Source organism: Chrysochloris asiatica, unplaced genomic scaffold, assembly GCF_000296735.1.
Source record: "Chrysochloris asiatica unplaced genomic scaffold, ChrAsi1.0 scaffold00047, whole genome shotgun sequence".
Classification (NCBI taxonomy): domain Eukaryota; kingdom Metazoa; phylum Chordata; class Mammalia; order Afrosoricida; family Chrysochloridae; genus Chrysochloris; species Chrysochloris asiatica.
The window spans coordinates 18582269-18606841 of NW_006408565.1; the positions used below are offsets into that span (position 1 = coordinate 18582269).

Below are 24573 nucleotides of genomic sequence, written 5' to 3' on the forward strand. Positions count from 1 at the left end.
TAGAGTGGAGAGTGAAGCGTCAGCTGATAAGAAGAGAGGGCATATGCATAAGAACACCCACACTTGCAGATAATACCCACTTATCCTGGCTTCAGTGACTAGATGATCAGAGCTCAACCAGAAGTAAAAAGAAGAGGAAAAACAAAACAAAATAAAACCAGTTTTCTCATACAATTTGATGAACTTGACCATGTTTCAATTTTTAATGGATGTTTGCATCTGTTGCTCCTCATTCTGAGTTGTGCCCCATCAGAAAATGAAGGTCCTGGAAACTTAATTCTATTCAAGTCATTATGGTGAGCGCTACTTTGAGAATGCAGTTCTGCCCCAGTCTTATTGTGAGTGCCTTCATACCTAAGGGGCTCAATTTCCAGCAGTAATGTGCCACTGCTATTCATAAGGTTGTTGTTCTTGTTAAGTGCCTTCAAGTCGATTCTGACTCATAGAGACCCTGTATAGGGTTTTCCAGGAGCAACTGGTAAGCTTGAACCGCCAACCTTGCAGTTCAAACCGACCTTGCAGTCCAGTGTATTAACCTGAAGAGCCATTCCAGGACTCCATTTATAAGATTTCATAAGATTATCAGTGGCTAAACATTCAAAAGTAGTCTGCCTCTCTTCCTTACTAGTCTGTCTTAGTCTGGAAGCTCCTTTGAAACTTGTCCACCATGATGACCCTCCTGGTATTTAAAATATCCATGGCATAGCTCCCAACACCATAGCAACACTCAAGCCACCACAGTACGACAAAGTGACAGACGAATGGTAGAGGTGTTGTTACAGGCTGCTTATGTATTAGTCCAAAACACTAAGACTGTTATCCTGATGCTTTTATACTCCCAGAAATTGTTTTCATTATACAAAAGCACTTTGGACTGTAAACCTGGGGGGGAAACTCTCTGATAGGCCTGTTTCGGGGAAATCCTATAGTCAGTCTAAATGTTTTCTTATCTGTAGTATGGATTTCACCAATGATTATGTTCTGCAAGGTATCCATGATAAAGTAGATAAAATAAGGCAAGAAGAACATGATTTTCTTTTAGTTGTAATATGTAATGAAAATAACTGCAGATACATTGCTGACAGCCGTACAGGGATGGCTACAATGGTCCTGTGGGCTCATTAACCAGTTTTATCTATGCCACTAGTCCAAGGACCATGAATTGGCAGGCTAGAGTGATAAACAGAGTAATCCTAGGGGCCAGTCAGATTATGTCCCATCAGTGGCCTGCAAGTGTACCATTAATGAGAAGACTGTCATGTATCTGTTACAGCAAATAGATGTCACATCATTGCAAGCTGTGAGGTCAGGAAGCTGCCATTAAGGACTCATGAAACGCAGATTTAGGTAATATGGCTGTGCTGTAATCTCTTATGAAATGGCAGCTTCAGGATGGTGAGCATGCCCTTTAGTGGTAGCTCTTTTTAAGATAAAAAAGCGTGATAACCTGTTTGCCTCAGAGGCAGGTAAACAGAGGGCTTACTCTGACTAGAAACTGGAACTGCAGTGAAAAAATCATGTTTTATATATGCAGAGCTCTGACCTTTGTGAATGTCTCCTGTAGTTTAATTCACTTTTGTTTTTGTACTTTGTAACACATTGTTATCGTATCATTGTGAGTGCTTTGGATTCCATTCTGACTCATAGCAACTCTATGTAGCAACTCCAAGAGCTGCTGGTGGAACTGAACTGCCGACCTTGCAGTTAGCAGTCTACTACTTACCCTACAGCACCACACCAGGACTCCTCACTCATATAAGAATAATTAAGAAGCCCTTGAATTATGTTTGTTTATACTTCAAAATGAGTAGCCATGGTTTCCAACCTAAGTAAGACTGATACTTTGTATCTGAAATCTCTCCGGTTCATATTTGATTCCTATCTGTTTCATTTTACCACTCAGAAATCTATTTCTTAGCAAAATATTTGAAACGATGAACTTTTATGTAGTTATATAATAGTTTATAACATGTCATAGTAATGATAATGATATCTGACTCATTATATCCATCAGTTTTTGTTCTGAAAGGACAAGGATTTTTGTCTTTTTTTCCTCCTTGCAAGTGGTTTTAATTTTAATAAAGATTTAATCAGTTCTTCTGACTGACTTGGAGGATCCAATTTTCAACTGTAGTGAATTCTTTCTAAATTGGGAGCTAATCCTGAAAACTGCGCAGAGCTACGTTGTTTTCACCTCTATACAGATGTATTTTCCTACCATCCTCTAGGCTGTTCTGGTATCCTGGTGCGTGTTCTTAAAATGTTTACCCCTCTCTAAAAACATGCTATTGTTTGTGCTAAAATTTCTCCCTACATTAATAATAGTTCTTTGAGAACAGAAACTTGATGACTAGTCACTTTGAGGCTGAAACAATGCCTAACCCATCATATGCTGTCAAGGTGAATACAGTTCACAGTGATCCTGTAGGACAGAGCATAAATGCCCCATAGGGTGTCTTAGGTGCTAATCTTTACAGGAACAAATTTCCAGTTCTTTTCTCCTGTGGAGCTGCTCATGGGTTCTAACCACCGAGCTCTTGGTTAGCAGTCAAGTGCTTAGCCATTACTCCACCAGGGCTCCTTACCTAACATGTTGTTGTTGTTATTAAGTACTGTCAAGTCAGTTCCAACTCATAGCAACCCTGTATAGTGTTTCCAGGGAGTGGCTGGTGGGTTTGAACCACTGACTATGGTTAGCAGTCAAGTACTTATCCTACAGTGCCACACTAAGACTCCTGCCTAACACATAGCAGGTGCGTAATATGTAATTGTTTAATAACTGAATTTTATTGTCTTAAAGAACAAAGTTTTCACTTTTGAATTGCATTTGCATGTGAATTTTTCCCCAATTCCTTTTCAGTTTTTCAGAAACCTTGGAGTTAGCAGATGACATGGCTATTGATATCCCCCATATTTGGTTGTACCTTGCTGAACTGGTGACCCCCATGTTAAAGGAAGGCGGAATCTCCATGAGACAACTTATCATGCAAGTTATGCTTGTGTTTCTTTGGGTATACATCAAGTTAAAGTGACACGGAATTCACCAGCTGGCACTTAACCATAGTGTGGCTCTTGACCGCAGCCTGTAACTCTTTAAGACCTCGAGTGCCATGTTAGTAGGTCTAGCTTGGAGAAGTGAATGGGGTATTTTAGATGGGGCCTTTTAGTTCATCAAGGGCCTTCCGAATCACATAACACTTATTCATGGAAAGTTAGTGTCAGTCTGATTTTTATGCCTGTCACTGCTCCAGTGCTGTCAGAAGCTGTATTTCCATATCGTAGTTCATCAGACCATGGCACTTGGAGAATACTTGCTCATTGCCATTAAGTCCACTTGGATTCATAGTGACTCTATAGGGTTTCCAAGGCTATAAATCTCTATGGGAGCAGAAAGCCTCATTTTCTTCCACAGAATGGCTGATTGGTTTGAACGGCAGATCTTACAATTAGTAGGCCAGTGCTTACCCTTCAGTGCCACCAGGGCTCCAGGTGATGCAATGAGTTTCACCTGTTAACCACAAGGTAAGCAGTTCAAACCCACTAGCACATTGCTAAAGAAGGATAAGGCTACCTGCTCCCTTGAAAGATTTACAGCCTCAGATTTACAGTTCTACTCTGTCCCATTGGGTCCTCTGCATCAGAATCACCTCGATGGCATTGGGTTAATACTTGCCCAGGACTGGAGTAAAAGAAACCAACATCTCAAGCACTGCTAGAATTGGATGTGAATGGAGAATTGAAGTTACCTTGGATAAACCATATTCATTGTATTTTCCAAATTCTCTTCTTCAAAACCCTAGAGTTTCCCCAAAAAATGGTTGATATAGTCAGACTCTGCATACTATGTGTACTTTTTTTTTGAAATTTAAGAGTATTTTATAGCACATTTAAAATTATAAGACTACTTTTGGAAAAATAATAAATAAAAATTAGCTTCTTAATTATTGATACTCCATCGAATTATAATTAATAATTGATATTCCATGGAAATAATATTTTGGGAAATAACTCATCTAAACTCTGAAAAAAAAATCATCCAGTTTCACTCATATTCTAAAGAAAATATTTCTTTCCTAAGTGCTAAAAATGCTTTCTAAACTAAGCTTTACAACTCCCTGTTACTAGAGAGCTTCTCCCTTTTTGGCTCAAAGCAAAGCTGAATAAACTGAGAAAGACCTTTGCTTTGCTACCATCGTATAAGTGGGTAGAGATTTTCCCATGAAGCACAAAGTGAACCTAAAGTCACCAAACTACTTTTGTGGGAAATGACAGAACATGTCCTGAAGTTTGTCTTGATGGTTATTTTTTACGTTTGACCGGATCTGCTGTTTTGGCACACATTATGTGACTACTATTCTAGAACAGCGAATTTATTTAGAGATACTTAATTATCGCTCCTATCTTTTACAGAGAATTTAGCAAACCTTTACTTCCTGTTGGAAGAGCTGGGGTCTTGCTTTCTGAAATATTGCACCTTCTATGCAAACAAATGGTGAGTGTTAAACTCCTGTGAGTCAGATTTAATAGCATACAAGGGAGGATAGGTTGCTGATACTGGATTATCTGTGAATAGCTGAGTAATTCTATTTTCTTTTACTATTAACTGTTTCAACCTAACTTCTTTTGGTAGTCTTTCTTCTCTTTACTAGTAACGAGTAAAAATGATCTAATCTCAATATGCACTGGCAATTAGTAATTTTGTCCTTTACTAAAATGTCTACATTATTTACACTTTTTAATAGATTTTAATGAAATTTTCTTTGCTTTGAAATTAAGGTGATTGTTGTTGTCAAGTGCTGTCCAGTCACTTCCTGTCATAGTGATCCTGTATAGGGTTTCCCAGAGGCAGCTTTGAACTGCCCACCTGTGGTTGGCGGTGGTGGTAGTGTGCTGTGGAGTCGTTTCCGACTCATAGCAATCCTGCATGGGGTTTCTGAGGCTGTAAATCTGTATGGAAGCAGAAAGCCTCATCTTTCTCCTGCAGAACAGCTGTTAGTTTTGAACTGCTGACTTTGAGGTTAATAGCCCAACTCGTAACCACTGCACTATCAGAGCTCCTTTGTGGTTGGCAGTTAAGTGTTTATCCTACAGCACTACGCCAGGACCCCAAGGATTCATAAAATGATCAGTTTCATATTTCTGGATCACTGGCTAATTAATATGATTAGAAAAACTGAAAATACCAAATGCATTGCCATTGACTCAATCCCAATTCATAGCAACCCTCCAGGGCGGAGTAGAACTGGCCCACAGGGTCCCTAAGGCTGGCCTCTCTATGAAAGGAGATTTGCACATCTCTCTCCCATGGAGTGGCCAGTGTGTTCCAAACCATGGACATGTCGGTTAGCAGCTGGATTTTTAACCGCTGTGCAACTAGAGCTTCTGAATCTGATTAGAAATAGGTGGTAAAATGATTCTACAAGAGAGTGGATTTCTATCTTAAATTTAGTTTTAATACAGGGGAGCTTTAAAAAGTTTGTGGAAAAGTGAAATTGTAAAATACTAGAATTTATCCACAAACTTTTTGAATCCCCTTACTTTATAATTATTCTCTGCAAGCCTCTGTGGTAAGCCCTCAATCTACAAAAGTAACTAAACCTTCAAAGAATTTACAGACTAAAGAGGAAGACAGACAAATCTTAACCAATAATTTCAAAAGAGCCTGAAAGTGCTTTATTAGAGGTCTAAGAGTTTAGGAAAGCACGGTGGTTATCATAAAAGTGGTGGAACACATAGGGTAAGAGATGTCAAAACAAACCAGAACTCACATGACAATTCTGGAGAGATTTCTGATTCATTCAAACCTGGGTCAAAGATAATGAGATGATAGATTTCAGTGTGTTTTTAAGTATTGATTAGAAAAATGTCACTTTCACTTCTCCCTGTGAATCTGCAGAAGTCCTTCTGTATCCCATTTGTGCAATAGTTATCCATAGATAGCTATACTACATAGTGTGGTCTCTAGTTCTAGTTGGTTATCTGTCTGTTTGATGGTATTAAAATTGTTACTGAACCCCAATTTGTATGTGTAAAATTACCTCCTCCCTTCCTATTTATTTGACTTAGTCCCTATTCAAAACTCAAATTCTTGTTTACTTTTTATTTGTAGCAACAGAAAACAAATTCCCACTTCTCCTAAATAAAGCCAAATTCTTTAAGCTTTGGAGCCAGCCTGAGTTCAAATCTTAGCTCCACCAAGTTATACACTTGATGCAGGTTACTCTTTGAAGTAATGCATGCATGCTTCCTAGATAACATTTGCTCCAAAGGCTGACATTTCCCTTTGTCACTGTGACTCTATTCAAACAGTAGACTGGCATCTTCTTACCAGGGAACCTGCTACTTGACTTTTCCAGGTCATCTCTGTTGTTTCTTTAGTTTAACCTTAGGCTTCTTGCCCTTGGATGCCTAATACTCTCTTATTAGGTAGCACAGTCATGATATTATATGAAGAGGGATTCCAGTGGGACTTTTTGAGTAACTTTAATAGAAAATACATACATAAGGGTAAGTAAAAAAAAGTATTGCTATAAAATCATAGAAACCTTTATTAAACAAAAATATAAAAATTTGAAGCTATTGTTTCCTGATTCATCTTCCATTAAGATCTACACATTTCTAAGGCACTGTTTCCATATCTCTAACCTTTACCCAAAGAATTTTCTGCTCTTCGATTTCCATCACATCAAAATGGCAGTTTCAGCACTTCCTCAAGGAACTCAAACCATGTTCCTTTTCAGTGTTCTTTGAGTTTGGAGAACAAAATGAAATCGGAAGGGGCAAGATAAAGGCTGTGAGGTAGATGGGGTACGGTTTCACAACAAAATTCTCAGAGGATAGCCCTACTACTCCGCAAGAATGAGGGTACATTATCACAATGGGAAAAAATTTCTCTGTGCAACTTCCCTGGCCTTTTTCTCACCAATGCAGTTCTCCATTTTCTTAAAACTTCTTCTTCATAATCCCCCCTTATCCTCCTGTGTATTTTGAGAAAATCTATCAAGATGATCCCATTGGGATACCAAAAAACCATAACCTCCTGACCTTTCTGTCTTGAATTGAACGGACCTAGCAGATAGATAGATCCCCTCTGAAGCTGCTGTCTTAATTGGACCTTTCTTTTGAAGGTACCCTAACAAGATTAAGACCAGTGTATTAATGAAAAAACTTGTCTGTAGCTATGCACAAGTAGCTATGCACTTGTATAAATAAAATATGTTTAAAGTATGTTTAAACATATTGGTTTGGAATAAGCCCATGCATGTGTGAATTGGAACCCTAAAAGCAATCATCTTTGAAAACAGATAGTGTTGAATTTATAAATCCTGTAGATTGGACCAGATTTCTCATTTGACCTTAGTATCACTCTCTAACACAGCTGAGTTAATCATTTATCATCACATATATATGCATTCAGATATGTCTAACACCAGCACACACAAAAAAGTTTTGATGGTTTTCAGTTATAGGATTTTGCGCTTTTGATTTTAAGCAATTCTCTTTTTATCATCTTCAATGTGAAAGTAAATGGTTTGGACTTACCTGTGTTTTAGAGCCATAAGAAAGTGGGAGCCTTATGGAGGGAGGCTGACCTCAGCTGGAAGGACTTTTTACCAGAAGGGGAAGATGTACATCATTTTCTTTTGGAGCAGGTAAGAACAAGGCTTACATTTTCTTGTTTGAGTTGGTGTGTTTTCAAAGGAAATAAAAATAATTTTTATTAGTATTTCATTAATTAACATTAGATCAAAATGGATTTTTGGTCAAGATGGTATTGTAAGTTCATGCTTTGAGGCCATCCCAATTCCACACTCAAAAGATAACAGATAAAAAAATCACAAAAAATTTTGAAGACCTAGCCACACTCAGAAAACAAGCTATATAGCTCGATGAGCTGATATAAACAAATAAAGATGATATAAATAAATGAAGCAGTAATAGTGAGCTGCCAGAAGAACAAACAAATCTGTCTTGGAAGCAGTACAACCAGACTTCGCCTTAGAGGCCAGGAGTGTGAGAGTGCATCGCACATGCATTGGACACGTTATCAGTACAGACTATTACTATCACATGCAAATATTATAGTCAGCACATAAAGTCAGCAAAAAAGAGGGCGATCACAAACGTGATGGATTGGCATAAAGGCAGCAGCAGTGAACTCAAGAGTAACAACAGTTGTGAGGATGACACAGGACTGGGCTGTGTCCTTCTGTTGTGTATAAGGCTCCTATGAGTCGGAACCAACTCGATGGCACCTAACAGCAATGGACTTTTGACTTCTTTTTTTAATTATAATCTCTACACACTGGAGAACATACCTGCCACAACAGTAAGAACCTGCATAAAGCACAATCTCTGTTGCATTGCTGAGTTCACAGAAGGTGGAAGAAATGTCCAAGAGTCAGAAAAGAAAGGGGGGAAAAGCTAGAGCTGAAATTTGAGGTCTGAACAGTAAGCACATGTCAAGGGTATATTGTCCTAAGTGCTGCCAGAGATCTCAAGAGAAAGTTGAATTGGTCCCAGTTCGGTATTACTCTTGCTCCCAGAAGAAGCAAATACCAACCAGTAAGGAAGGTCAGGTATCATAGTGGACAGGTTTCAGCAGAGCTTCCAGAATACAACTAGGAAGAAAGGCCTGGCCATCTAGATCAGAAAATTAACCAGTGAAAACCCATGGATCACAACAGAACATTGTCCAACTTGCTTACTTTGGACACATTATCAGGAAGAACCAGTCCCTGGAGGAGGACATCCTATTTGTTGAAGAAGTAGGCTGGCAAGAAAGATCCTCTGTGAGATGGCCTGGCACAGTATTTGCAGTGATGAACTCAGACATTTCTGTGATGGAAAGGATGAAGAAAGACTGGGCAGCGCTTTGTTTTGTTGTCCATACTCCATGAGTCAAAGTCCACTGAGTGGCAGCTAGTGAGCTAAGCATTATATGAATGTTGAGCAGCCCCCTGATTCGAAGTCAAATAAACCTGGATTCAGATTCCTGTTTTCTACTACTTAACCACATGACTTTAACCAAGTAACTTTTCTCTGCCTAAGATTCCACCTCTACAAAATACTAATCTGTTGTTGTTAAGTATTGTTGAGTTGGTTCTAACTCATAGCAACCCTGTGTAGGGTTTCTGAGGAGCAGCTGGTGAGCTTAAACCGCCGACCTTGCATTTCAAACTGCAGTACAGTGCATAACCCACAGCACCACACAGGGCCACACCAGGACTAATAATACCCACCACGTAGAGTTTCAAGGAACTCTGGTAGCATAGTGGTTACTAGTCAGGCTGCTAGTCTCACAGTCAGCAGTTTGAAACTACCAGGTGTTCCGTGGAAGAAAGATGAGCTTTTCTGCTCCCGTAAAGATTTACAGCCTCAGAAACCCTGTACAGGTGTGTTATGTGTTGGAACTGACTCCACGGCACATAACCACCACCACCACCATATAGAGTTTTGGTGAGGGTTAAATAAGTTAATGGTTGAGATGTACTTCACACAGTGAAGGGCCGATAAATTATGGCTATTTTTGTTGCCGTTAATAATAAAAATGTTTAAAGGCATATTAGAAAAAATGAGGTTCCAGAGAATCTGACATTATATCCTGACTTTCAGCTTTCTTCTAAAATAGTTATTTTAATGTCCTTTTTCTGCAAACCCTGGTGCATTCTCCATGAGATAGCAGTGATGTGCTCCCTAAATCCAACCCCAGCCTCTGGATACCAAGATCAGAAAACTTGTACAGAAACATAAAGGTCTTAAAAAACAAATGATTCTCTCCAGTGACCACTGTAAACCTTACAGCTTACCAACTGGCTCCTTTGGGTGAGGCAAAGGTTTCAGTTTCAAATGTATGTGATCTAATTAATTTTATTAATGGGCAGTATACTTCAAGTTTGATTTTCTGTTGCTATTGTCTGTCAATTGTGCTTAGAACTTAAATGGTTTTTGTAGGTTTGGGGTAGGTTAAACAGCGAGCCTTAGAGTATTAGAATAAGTTTGGAGAATGTTTTAAAGTTATGTAAAATGGATTGCCTATTCTGAAAGAGATTGCCTGTGCTTTTTGTATACTCATACTTAGTAGGAGTTAGGGTATTCAGTTTACCAACATTAAATAAAAAAACTTGTTTGCATTATTAAAACATGTTTCTCAAAGCTCACAGGGAAATACTGTGTAGCAGTGCTAAATAAATGGTAAAATTAATTAAAGCAAGAGGATGAAGAACACAGAATTCACAATATTACTTTCTTCAGTGTAAATGAAGGGTAGAGTATAGGAACATACCAAAGTCCTCAAAGGTATTAGAAAATCCTGTGTGAATATATTTTAATATTTTAGTCTTTATGATTTTTACATAGCAAAATATTTTCATGCAAAGCATAACTACATACCTCATTGCCTTATACCCTTGAAAATTGTCAATAGTTTTTATTGCCGATATTTTAACTACCCATTTAAGAGTTAAAACAATCATAATTTCTCATACTTGGATTCAGGGTGGTCAGGAGATGTTTGAAAGACAGTGAAACGGAAACTAATGATTTGACAGCTACTATTTTGTGATACCAATATAAACCTTAGGCTACAGAAATGGAGTGAAATTGTACCCTTGGTAAATACTACTGCCTCAGCTTAAAGAGCTGTGTGATATCCAAGAGCCAATTTCAAGCTCAAAATGACTCGGAGATTGAACATAGCTAGAGAGATAATTATAGGGCATTTGTTTGCCTGTGTTTGAAGAAGAATTAGAGAGACATAGTATGATAAGTTGGAGAACTGTTCAGAATGTTAATGGAGTGAGAATCTCTCAAAACCACGAATATGAAATGGCTCCTGGTGATTACTTTGATTCCTTGTAAAATAGAAGATATAGCCTATGGCTTTATTTTCCTTTTTGGGTGATGATACTATTGAATCATATTAATATGTTTAATGTTTTATGTTGCAGAAGTTGGACTTTATAGAGTCTGACAGTTCCTGTTCCTCTGAAGCACTTTCAAAGAAAGAACTCTCTGCTGAAGAGCTATATAAACGACTTGAAAAACTCATTATTGAGGACAAAGCAAATGATGAACAGATCTTTGACTGGGTAGAGGTATAATGACTCTGTCATTCTCTCTGATATCTCTGAGGGAAAAAAAATTTTTTTTGTGGGATTCCTTTATTCCACAAACCTATTGTTTTCCCTCATGACATTTTTTAACTTTAGAGACATCAGCTTTTATTTTTACGTGCATATTTGAAACTTTCTAAGACTTTTTCTACTTTGATAAGATTTTCAGTCTCAAGCCTTGTTAATATCACAAAGAAAATCTTATTTCCAAACAGGATCACATCCTCCACAATGGGGTTAGGGTTTCAACACATTTTAGGGCAACACATCTCAGTTCATAAGACCGGTTGTGCCACTTATTAACCATATAATTTTAGGCAAGTTGCTAAAAGTTTCTATAGTAGTTAGCTTATAACCATTCCCTAAAGTCTCAATGGCTTATTACACAATAATGCATTATTTCTCAAAAATAAGATTCACAACTCTAGACCCAGAGTGTGAGAGGGTGTGTGTGCTGATGACCAGGGGAAGGTTTTTAGGGTATACCCTTTAGTTGGTTGATGATGCATAGATGGGATTGTAACCATGGCAATGTAACGATATATGTATGATAGGATGAATGTAAAGCTAATGTTCTCCCATGTAAGGTATCACATAACTCACAACAAAATAGTTAAAAAATAATAATAATAAGATTCACAGTCTCCTAAAGTCAAGTAAAAAATAATCAGAAATAAGCCATTTCTCTGGATCGCACATTAGTTTCTTACATATTCTACATTTTTACCATTCCACAATTTATATTTCTTTCTGAATGCCTTCACATTTTAAATACTTTCCTGGGTAAAATTCATGTAGTATGCTGTTGTGAGCGCTACCTGTATATAACAGAGAGGAAACACTGCCTGATCCTCTGCCTTCCTTACTATCTTTGCTATATTTTATGAAATGTGTTGATAACTTAAGTATAAAATTTTCAGAAGACAGCATTTTAATATGTGTTGACTTAGCAGTTTCATATTAAAATGTTGTCTTCTGAAAATTTTATACTTAAGTAATCTTATGCTATAGAATCTGGGCCATACCAGGACTTATAATACCCACCACGTAGAGTTTCAAGGAACTCTGGTAGCATAGTGGTTACTAGTCAGGCTGCTAAATCCTCACCACTGGACCAATAAACAACATTCTTATCAACGGAGAAAAGATTGAAGTTGTCAAGGACTTCATCCTTCTTGGATCAACTATCAACACTCGTGGAAGCAGCAGTCAAGAGATCAGACGACGTATTGCATTAGGCAAATCTGCTGCACAGGAACTTTTTAAAGTGTTGAAGAGCAAAGATGTCAGCTTGAGGACTAAGGTGCGCCTGACCCAGGCCATGGTGTTTTCAATAGCCTCATATGGATACAAAAGCTGGACAGTGAATAAGGAAGATCATAGAAGAATTGATGCCTTTGAATTATGGTGTTGGAGAAGAATACCAAAAGTGCCATGGGCTGACAAAAGAACCAATAGATCTGTTTTGGAAGAAGTGCAGCCAGAGTGCTCCTTGGAGGCCAAGATGGCTAAGCTTCGTCTCTCATACTTTGGACATGTTGTCAGGAGGGAACAGTCGCTGGAGAAGGATATCATGCTTGGTAAGATGGAGGATCAGAGAAAAAGAGGAAGACCCCCAACAAGATGGATTGGCCAGGTGGCAGTACTGATGAACTCAAGTGTGGCAGCGGTAGTGAGGTTGGCCCAGGATCGGACATTGTTTCATTCTGCTGTGCGTGGGGTTGCTATGAGTCGGTTCCGACTCGATGGCAGCTGACAACAACAACATAGAATCTGTTGATCACATCTACATTTAATTTTTGCTGTATTCCCTTGAATAATTTTTGCTCATAAAGTTGTATTTTATATGTGCACATTATTATTCATGGGTCTGTAGAATAGTCAAAGTTCAAAGTAAGCTGTAAAGGAGAATAGGCCTCTCCCTTTTGTATGACTCCCCTTTTGTAGCTGTTCTAATGGGTTGTTTCTCCATCTACTTGAAGCATTGAAAACAATGAAACATTTAATCATTTGATTTTGTACCTATTTCTTGTCCCATGTCTACACAGGATAGTTCATCTCTAGTTGTAAACCTTTTAAATAATTGGAATAATCTATCATTATAGTCCTGGTGTGGTGCTGTAGGATAAGCACTGGACTGCTAACCACAAGGTCAGTCGTTCAAACCCACCAGCACTCTTTGGAAACCCTACACAGGGTTGTTATGAGTCAGAACCCACTTGGTGGCAACTAACAACAACATCATTATAGGCTTATCTTCCTGTAATGAAAGGCTATTGTAATTATAGATTCATTTGCCTCTCGTTTGAAACGTTGATATCTGTGCCCTCCTTCAGTCTAGTAACTCTTATGCAGACATAGCCTGAGCTTTCAGCATTCCTCTCGAAGCGGGATGTGCAAACTGAGCATGAGTACTAGAGCAGTCCAACAGTATTTGGTCAGGCAGTACTAATGTGGTTCTGCTCTTCAATTCTGTGCTCCTGCAGCCTCACCCCAATAAGCTCAAATGGCTCTATTTTCAGTCATTCATACCCATTCTTCTGCATTCTGTTTTCTAACCATTCTAGCTCCCATCCTGAACTTATTCAGTGGAGGTCATTTCAGTTTGTTTCTGTTGGTATTCATCTTCTTAAACACATTTTTAGTTTCTCATGACCCTTTGGGATGCTCACCTTATTTTTCACTTGCCATGATCCCTGCATTTCTCTAACATGCTGGTTGTGTCCTCGTCCAAATTAGGGGTAAAATCTGTGACTGAATAGAACCAAGGATAGAGCATATGCCCTTAAGAACCGGCCTTTCCACCCTTTGACAGTTAGTTTTTCACGTCACTGTCTGGCTCACTTTTTTATCTTGCCTACAAGGAGATCTCTGTCAGATCCTTGTAAGGTCCAGAGTACTGTGTCTGTACCTTCCTTCTGTGCTCAGCAAAGGTTAGTGCATGACTTGTTTCTCATAAATTTATGCTGCCTCTTAGTAGCGCCATCTTTCTTCTCTCAGATTTTTTAAACCAGTCATGTGACAGTCTGCTCTAGATTTTAGCATAGACTCAGTATCAGGTTTCCTGATATGTTATTGATATACATCCTTTCCCTATTTGGAAGTCAGGTCAGCATTTATGTGTTTAGCATCATCCTCTTTCTGCTTGATCACAGTCAGTTTAGCAATTTGGTCTTGTCTTTCCTCATTTTATTGTAAAATAATGCTGTCTTTAACTCTTTACCCACTGTGGGCTCCATTTCTCTTATATCAGTGCTTATCCTGCCTTCTCCATGCCAATGATTATTCAACTAAAAAGAAGAGAAAGGGTCAGTTTTTCAGAATTTAAATTATATCAAATAAATCTGACATTTAAGAAAGGAAAGAGATGACAAAACATAATAGTAACTGAACTCACAATACACGTGGATCCTGGTTGTACTGTGTCAGATACATGTAAGTGATACATAAACATGACTTTGCTTTTCTATCCCTACTAGCAGACACAATTCCTTCTTGTTTTTGCCCTTTTTTTGTTACCATCTCTACTTACTCTGTGTGTAAGTGTTGTTAACACTTTTCTTCAGGTTTTTTTCTACTGTTGAATGCTAGAATTATAATCTTTGACTCTATTTTGTAAAGGAAACATACAGGTTTGGATTGTTTGTTTGTTTCTGTCTTATAACAAGATATTGTCAAATGGTTTGGAAGTGATACTTACTATCTAACTGCATTTAGTTTTCCCAGACTACTTGAAATCTAATTCTTTGGGGATTTCAGGTGATAGTCACCACTTGAAATAGTTCTCTCAGCTTATTTATAAAGTATTGTTGAGCCAAAAAGTAATGAAAATGGGGAGGAAATAATGATGTTTTTTATTCTCTCACTCATTCCTCAAAAATAGTTGTCCAGAATTCTCAGAAGTAATTTGTTTGGGATTACATGAGCCTGGCTTCAGCACAAATAAAGTACAAGGGGGCTTTAGAAAGTTCGTGGAGGAATTCCATTTTTTCGTGATGTTTTTGAAGTCCCCTTGTGTTTTTAAAGATGTGTTAAGCAGCAACTGGCTAGGATGCATGAGTCATCATGAAACCTTTTATATGTGACTCTTTCCTCCTTCCCACCACCTGTCAGCAACTTTAGCTGTCACACATGGCACTGCATGTTTTGTTCTATGGGAAGATTGCTGGTGAGACCTCTCAACTCTCATGGTCAGCTCTGCTGGTATCCCATGAGCCGGCCACTGACTTGTTACCAGCTCTTACCTCTCATGAAGCTACTGGTTCATCCCAAGTAATATTTGAGAGCAAAGAGAAAGGTGGAGTCCTAATGTGGTGCTATAGGATAAGCACTGGACAGCTAACCTCAAGATCAGTGTTTCAAATCTACCAATTGTTCCTTGGAAGCTCTATACAGGGTCACTATGAGTTGGAACCGACTCCCTGGCACTTAACAACATCAATAACCTACCTCAGTTTTCTAAGTCTTAAACATTAAACTGATTGCCAAATGTCTTTGAAATTGTTAGGTTTCCAACATAGAAGTTTACAATGACATTTTCCATTTTCCCTGACCAATCCTTTTAAGGCTGACCCTTTCCATGGAAAATATGTTGTGCTATTAAAAGAATCTGAGACATCATTAGTTCTGCTCACAGGCATAAGCAATGTAAACTTTGAAAAATGTGTTAAATATCTACTCAGAAAATGTCTAGTTTGGTTTTCTTCCTCTTTTGTAGCTTATCTGGATTCATATAATGTCTAATAACAAAACAAGCTCTTAAGTAAAAACTAAACATCTCTAAATACATTTTCTCCTGGTCTTCTTACAAAAGAGTAACAATTTTCTTACCACCTTAAAAGAGTTTGAGACAGTGCCTAAAACTAATCTTTAATTTACGTTAAAATTAAGATGAAGAAAGCATTGTTGGCGCATGTAAAACTGGTTGCACACTACTGAGAAAGTAGGTTTTAAAATAACATTCCATTTGTGGTTCCATGGTTCTTAAAATATATGGACTTGAATGATGAGATTATTTATTGGGAAGAAAGAATCTCTTTTTGAATGGTTGCGCTTCTAAATGTACACAATGCATTGTTGTTGTTATTGTTGAGTGCCACTGAGTCAGTTCCGACCCATAGCGACCCTGTATAGGGTTTCTGAGGAGTGGCTGGTGAGCTTAAACTGCCAGCCTTGTGGTTCAAACAGACTATGCAGTCCAGTGCATTAACCCACAGCACCACACCAGAACTCTTTGCACTATATTAATTAAATAAGCAGAGACTGGGCAGTGATAAACTCTCTGAAAATGAAATAAACCAAAAACCAAGCCCACTTCCGTCCAGTCAACTCTTAGCGATCCTATAGGATCGATCGGAACTGTTCCATAGGGTTGCCCAGGCTCTAAATCTTTGAGAGCAGACAAGCCCCTTATTTCTTCCTCAGAGCTGCTGTTGGGTTCGAACTACCAACCTTGCAGTTAATAGCCCAATGCTTAACCCACTGTGCCATGCTACTTAAAATGATTTCAAACAAAATTGGTGATGGTCCAGCTATTTTCCAGTGAATCAGGAGAATTAATTTTGTACAAAGAAGTTGACTGTGACTCCATTTGCCCATAGTGTCAGGTCAGCCCCGGTTTGGGGAGATCATCTCTCTGGGGTGCAAGATTACCTCTAATTGCTGCGTTTACTTTTGATTTCAGGCTAATTTAGATGAAAGCCAGATGAGTTCACCTACATTCCTTAGAGCTTTAATGACGGCTGTCTGTAAAGCAGCTATTATAGGTAAGTAACATTTCTGAAGGCAACTTTTAACATCTAAAATTCCCAATATGTCAACTGTCCAGCTGCTGATTATATGTGTCTGAACTTACATTGTCTCAAAACTTGCCCTATGTGGTGCAGTTTCTGCACAAATGATGCCATTTCTGTCAGTGTTACATGACTGAAGAGGAGTGATTAGCTGCTTTGCTTGCAGAGGGCCTACTGTAAGTCTTATTTCTTCAATTCAGCAGAAAGTTACTGCAGGCTCATTGCATTCTTTTATATTCTGTTACATGTGGCTTTTGTCTTACCTTCTCACCTCCAACACTCACCTCTTCTTTCTTCTATCATGAATGAGAACAAATGGGTTGAATGTTATTAAACTAGTATATATGGAATATTATTAAACTAGTATCTTAGAAAACTCACTTAATGTAAATACATACATAAGGAAAGAAGGCACTCACTGTTCCTCTTGCTTTACATTGATTTGACTGTACATAAACATCAAATGTTTATGTGTTGCACAGATGGATTGGGTTAGGATCAGTAGAAACTCAAGTATTCCAAGCTGCCTGCCGTATCTAACAGTATTTAATGAGGAATTCACTTAGTCGAACATTTCTGTCACTGAAGTGAAAAATCCATCAGCTCAAAAGATGTCTCAGAATTTCAGGTCTGTCCCTTGAGAAGATTGCTTTCTGCCGTATATGATTTAGTTCCAGAACTTTAAGGTTTTATGTTAAATGGAGTTTTTTTGCAATGTTCTTTAATATGGTAAATAATAAGCTAAGTAGGAAATCTTTATAAAAATCTTTTAAATTACTCACAGTACCTAAAAGACTTTGGTGTTTTAAAATCAAAGTTGAAAAGTTTAAAATGTTGCTTTTAAAAACAAGACTGAGTCCCAGTGATCACTCACAAAGAAAGCAAGACCTGTGCCTCCTAGCTCTGAGAAGGCTTCCTCAGCCGCTTTGTGTGCTTGTCCTCCGTAACGTTTCCATCTGAGCTGCTGGGAGCTGGGGTATGTTGTCTGCCACTGTCGCAGTGAGTCCTGGGTTCCTACTGGTGATGAATTGTTCCAGTTCTTTTGACGTTCTGAAAAGAATTGCATGAACAATCACTTTAATTTCCTCTTTAATCTTGCTTTTTAAGTCTGGAATGTCATAAAACCATTGTCACTGATTCAATATTATTAATGATAAATAATTGAATGTACTACACTTAAGGGACTCCAGTACTCAAAATGCCTCCCCCTGCTCCATGTTTAATTATTTTAGAGAGAATTTCCTGTTAGAAATTCCAGAGCAGTTTGGATGCCTTGGATCTTTTTGCCTCTTCCTCCTTCCCTTGCCGAGTCACATGTGTCTGATCTGCTCAGAACATTGAAAATGAGTCTGTGTGTTAACTCCCCCTTCTTCTGTCCCCTCCAGCTGACTGCTCTACCTTCCGAGTAGACACTACTGTTATCAAGCAGAGAGTGCCCATCTTACTCAAGTACCTAGACTCGGATACAGAGAAGGAACTGCAAGCACTTTATGCCCTGCAAGCATCAATAGTAAAACTTGATCAAACTGCCAGTAAGTTTACTTCATGTGACAATTAACACAACCAAGGAGTGAGATTTAACCAGATCAAGCTATAGTTTCGAGTTTGAACAGTGAACAGTAGAAGAATCCCTAGATGGGAACACTCTTATATAGTCGCCATCTTAATAAAATGACATTTTCAGTGTACTTTTATGAGGAAATGGCAACAGGAAAACTAGCTTATATTATCTAACCTCATCCTAGGGCAGGTCTGGACTCCTAGTGTGGCCCTGTAGCATCAGCAGTGGACTGCAAATTCACCAACCACTTCTTGGAAACCCTACACAGGGTTGCTGTGAGTTGGAACCAACTCCATGGCACTTAAGAGCAACAACAGGGCAGGTCTATCATTTAAAACTTTCTGCAGCAATAAAAGTATCTGTACTGTTCCACAGAGTAAGCACAAGCAACATATGGCCAATTGAGCACTTGACATGTAGCAACTGTGGCTGAGGAACGTAACTGTTATGGCTAGTGGCTACCAATTGGACAAACTGCATGTCTAGGCCATCTTCTGGCATTAGCATACATGCAGTAAATCTTACACTTCACAATGAAAATTAGTTAATTATCTTGCGGTTGACACTCTTCAGATGTGTAAGACAGACCGTCAACATGTTAACAGTGTTGTATTTATGGAGAGGTATTAGAATTGTTTTCAGTTAAGGATTTGGGTTCATTCTTGCCTAGCCAGGTGAATAGGTGACCTGAATACCCAAGTCTTAGCAATACTGGTTAATTAGCTAAATTATATTACAATTTGAAGACTCAGTTGCAATTTGTAAATATGGCTAATGCGTGACTGTTTTAGAGACTTGCAGGAAGAAATTCCTTGGCACGTCTTTAGGTTGTAGCTTTTGCAGTTTTTGTTTTCTTTCAATACTGCTGCTAATCCCTCTGGGAAAGAAAGGAAAAGACTGAAACAAGTTATCCTCAGAATGTAATAGAACAGACATTAAATCTGAATCAGGGAATTTAATTGGAGTTTGGTTTTTGGCTCTGAGAATCTTCATATTGGTCATTTAGCACCCAACAAAACAAAAACACCACTGCTCTTGAGTCAATTCTGACTCATAGCGGTTCTTCAGGATGGAGTGGAGCTGCCCCGATAGGGTTCCTAAGGTTGTAACCTTTACAGAAGCATCCCGCCGTAGCCACCTCCTCTGGAACCACTGGTGGTTTCAAGCCACCAACCTTAGAATTGGCAGCTGAACACTTTGGCCACTATAGCTTCCTTTTTCCACTCTTAGAGAAAGGACACTGACTTTTAAAATAAGAGGGTTATTTGGCTGGTTGATGATGCATGGAGGGGATTGTAACCATGGCAGTGAAGCGATATACGAAAGAATGAATGTAAAACTAATGTTCTCCCATGTAAACTATCATATAATTCACAATAAAACATTAAAAAAAGAGGGTTAGTAGGGTAGATGGAATTGATACTGTGTGTTCAGGCCATCAAATTAAAAATCATTTCCCATAATTATCAGCTTCTGTGATCCCTGGAGACAGAGTTAATCTTAGATTTACCACCAACAGAACTCTGGTCTCTTGTTTATATCTTCCCACAAACTGGGGTTTAAAAAATAAAACATGACTTCAATATTAACTTGACTAATATAAATTGCAAAGGTCCTCTGGTAGCGTAGTGGTTACGAATTGGGCTACTAACCTCAAGGTCGGCAGTTTGAAACTACCAGCTGTTCCACAGGCGAAAGATGAGGCTTTCTGCTCCCGTAAAGATTTGCAGAATCAGAAACCCTGTGCAGGGTCACTAAGAGTCAGAACCAACTCCACAGTACTTAACAACAACAACAATATAATTACAAAGGTGAATCTAAAGAACAGTTTTAATATGATTCATCCTAAACCTAATTATTTATTAGCAGGTATTGTTTATTAAGAAATTGCGGTGTAGCACTTCTGGATTAGCACTAGACTGCTAACCACAAGGTTGACAGTTCAAACAAAGCAGCAACTTTTTTGAAATGCTCTAAAGGGTCACTATGAGTCAGAATTGGCTCGATGGCACTTAACAACAATTGTTTATACCACTGCCTGCCTCCATTATTATAAATTATCAGAGATCTGACTGTAAATTAATTTTAAGAGCCTATAATGAAGACAGTGTTGTTGCTAAGTGCCATGGAGTCTGTTCTGATGCTTAGGAATCCTTTATAGGGTTTTCAAGAAGCAGCTGGTGGGTTTGAACTGCTGACATTGCAATTAGCAGTCCAGTACTTGTCATACAGGCCCACACCAAGACTCCATAATGAAGATGTTGTTGTTGTTAAGTACCATGGAGTCGGTTCCGACTCATAGTGACCCTGCACAGGGTTTCCGAAGCTGTAAATCTTTACGGGAGCAGAAAGCCTCATCTTTCTCCCGTGGAACATCTGGTAGTTTCAAACTGCCGACCTTGAGGTTAGCAGCCCAATTCGTAAAATGTTTATGTTGAGACCTGTAAAATACCAAACATCTCATCAATACTAAAAAGTAGTTCAGATTGATTAAAATGATATAAGATGATTTAAACTGCTTGTTTATGTATGTATGTATGTATGTATGTATGTATGTATGTATGTATGTACATATATATATATATATGTTGTTGTTGTTGTTATGTGCCATCGAGTCGGTGCCGACCCATAGCGACGAGGGTGTATATCTTTACGGGAGTAGAAAGCCTCATCTTTCTCCCGCAGAGCAGCTGGTAGTTTCGAACCGCTGACATTAAGGTTTGCAGCCCGATTCGTAACCACTATGCTACCAGAGCTCTCTCTCTCTCTCTCTCTCTCTCTCTCTATATATATATATATATATATATATATATATATATCTCTTCTTTTTTATATATGGGGTCCTGAAGTGGTACTATAGGATAATAAGTATTGGACTGCTAACTGCAAAGTCGGCAGTTCAAACCTATTAGCTGCTCCTCAGTAACACTATGTTGTTGTTGTTAAGTGCCGTGGAGTCGGTTCTGACTCATAACGACCCTTTGTAGGGTTTCTGAGGAGCGGATGGTGAATTTGAACTGCCATCCTTGCAGTTCAAACTAACCCTGTGGTCCAGTGCTTTATCCTATAGTGCCACGCGAGGACTCCTAGAAACACTATGGTGGTGGTGTGCCATAGAGCCAGTTCCAACTCATAGCAACCTTGCATAGGGCTTCCAAGGCTATAAATCTTTACAGGAGTAGAAAGCCTTATCTGTCTCCCACAAAACAGCTAGTAGTTTCGAACTGCTGACCTTGAGGTTTGCAGCCCAACTCCTAACCATTACACTACCAGCGCTCCTCAGAAACGCTATACAGGATCACAGTGAGTCAGAACTGACTTCATGGCACTAATCAACAGCAGTTATTATACACATAAATTAATTTGTCAGTTAGTCATACTGTGGTGGCTTGTAAATTGCCATGATACTGGAAGCTGTACCTCCAGAATTTTTAATACCAGCAGAGTCACCCATGGTGGACAGGTTTCAGCTGACCTTATAGACTAAGACACATGAGGAAGAAGGAGAGGCAGGTTACTTCTGAATGTTGAGCTACTGATAACCTTGGAATAGTAGTAAAACACTGTCAGGTAGCATCAGAATATTGAATATTGAAACATGATGAAAAGCACCAGAATATTGTCAGATATAGTGCCAGAAAGTGAGCCCCTCAGGTTGGAAGGCAATCAAAATGCTGCCTAACTGTACCAAAAATGGAAGGCAATTAGGGAAATGCTGCCTAACTGTACCAAAAGGAAATGGTTGATGTTCAACTGTTTCAAGAGGTAGCATGTGATCAAGAGCCAACGATACTGAAGGAAGAAAGAAGTCCAAGGTGCATTGAAGGAATTGGCAAAGAATAAGGCACCAGGAATTGATAGAATAAAAATGGAAATCTTTCAAGAAAATGAGGCAGCACTGGAGACACTCACTCATCTATGCCAAGAAATTAAGAAGACAACTGTCTGGCCAACTGATTGGAAGAGATCCATATTTGTGCCCACTACAAAGAGAGGTGACCCAACGGAATGCAGAAATCATCGGACAATCTCTTTGATATCCCATGTGAGTAAAGACTGCAAGCATACATTGACAGAGAACTTCCAGAGATTCAAGCAGATTCAGAAGAGGCCATGGAACAAGTGATATCATTGCTGATGTCCAGTGGATCTTGGCTGAAAGCAGAGAAAATCAGAAAGGTGTTTACCTGTGCTTTACTGACTATGCAAAGGCTTTCAGTTGTGTGGATCATGACAAGCTATGGACAACATTGTGAAGTGTGAGTATTCCAGAACACTTAATTGTGCTCATGAGGAATCCGTATATGGACCAAGAAGCAGTTGTTCAAACAGAACATGGAAACACTGAATGGTTTAAAATAAAGAAAGGTGTGCAAAAGGTTTGTATTGTTTCACCATACTTATTTAACCTTTATGCTGAGCAAATAATCTGAGCCCCTGAATTATATGAAGAAAAATGTGGCACCAGGATTGGAGGAAGACTCATCAACAACCTGCGATATGCAGATGCTACAACCTTGCTTGCTGAAAGTGAAGAGGACTTAAAACATTTACTGATGAAGATCAAAGAGCACAGCCTTCAGTATGGATTTCATCTCAATGTAAAGAATATAAATATCCTCACCACTGGACCAATAAATAACATTCTTATCAATGGAGAAAAGATTGAAGTTGTCAAGGACTGCATTCTTCTTGGATCAACCATCAACACTCATGGAAGCAGCAGTCGAGAAATCAAATGACATATTGCATTAGGCAAATCTCTGCACAAGACCTTTTTAAAGTGTTGAAGAGCAAAGATGTCAGCTTGAGGACTAAGGTGTGCCTGATTCAAGCCATTGCATCTTCAATTACCTCAAATGCATGCGAAAGCTGGCCAGTGAATAAGGAAGGCCATAGAAGAATTAATGCATTTGAGTTATGGTGTTGGAGGAGAATATTGAAAGTGCCACGGGCTGCCAAAAGAGTCAACAGATCTGTGTTGGAGGAAGTGCAGCCAGAGTGTTCCTTGGAGGCCATGATGGCCAGATGGCCAAACTTCATCTCTCATACATAAGACATATTGTCAGGAGGGACCATTCGCTGGAGAAGGATATCATTTTTGGTGGGGGGAGAGTCAATGAAAAAAGAGGGAGACCCCCGTCAAGATGGATTGGCAAAGTGGCAGCATCAGTGGGCTCAAGCATGGCAACAATTGTGAGGTTGGCCCAGGACCGGACAAAATTGGAAGGTTTAAAAAATTAAATGCAATGCCTAAATGTCAATAGTCTTGGCATTAGTGAGCTGAAATGGACTGGCATTGGCCATTTTGAATCTGGTAGTCAGTGGCATACTATACCAGAAAAGACAAATTGAAAAGGAATGGTGTCACATTCATCATCAAAAAGAACATTTCAGGATCTATACTAAAGTATAATGCTGTCTATAATAGGAAAATATTCATACGTCTACAAGAAAGAACAGTTAATACCACCATTATTCAAATTTACACACCCACTAAAGCCACTGATCATGAAGTTGAGGATTTCACCAACTCCTTTAATCTGGAATTGATCAAACATGCAATTGATATATATTGATAATTACTGACGATTAGAATGCAAAGTTTGGAAACAATGAGAAAGAATGGGTAGTTGGAAAATATGGCCTTGGTGATAGAAACAATGCTAGAGATCATCGCATCATAGAATTTTGCAAGACCCATGACTTCTTCATTGAAATACCTTTTTAAGACAATATAAAAGACACATAGATGTATTATCAGGTGAGACCAGTTCCTAGAGAAGGACATCATGCTAGTAAAATAGAAAGTCAGCAAAAAGGAGGAAAACCCTCAACAAGATGGACTGGCACAGTGGCAGCAACAACGGGCTTAAGCTTAACAACAACTGTGGGGATGATGCAGGACCGGGCAGTGTTGTGCCTAAGATCACTATGAGTCAGAAGCAACTCAAGAGCACCTACCAACAACATACGTATGAACCTCACCAGATGTATTACACAGAAATCAAATTGATGACATCTGTGGGAAGATATGATGGAAAAGCTCCATGTCAGTCAAAACAAGGCCAGAGACAGACTGTAGAACAGACCATCAATTGCTCAT

At 38.8% G+C, this 24573-nt stretch overlaps 1 protein-coding gene across 1 annotated transcript in view; it reads left to right on the forward strand.

The window, feature by feature from the left end:
* EIF4G3 (eukaryotic translation initiation factor 4 gamma, 3) overlaps positions 1-24573 on the forward strand; it is a 127142-nt gene that overhangs the window by 97188 nt on the left and 5381 nt on the right. Inside the window, exons 19-24 of the mRNA XM_006862404.1 lie at positions 2861-2984; positions 4409-4492; positions 7554-7652; positions 10950-11096; positions 16798-16879; positions 18292-18438. Coding sequence (XP_006862466.1) covers positions 2861-2984; positions 4409-4492; positions 7554-7652; positions 10950-11096; positions 16798-16879; positions 18292-18438 — 683 coding nt within the window. The remainder of the gene's footprint in view (positions 1-2860; positions 2985-4408; positions 4493-7553; positions 7653-10949; positions 11097-16797; positions 16880-18291; positions 18439-24573) is intronic.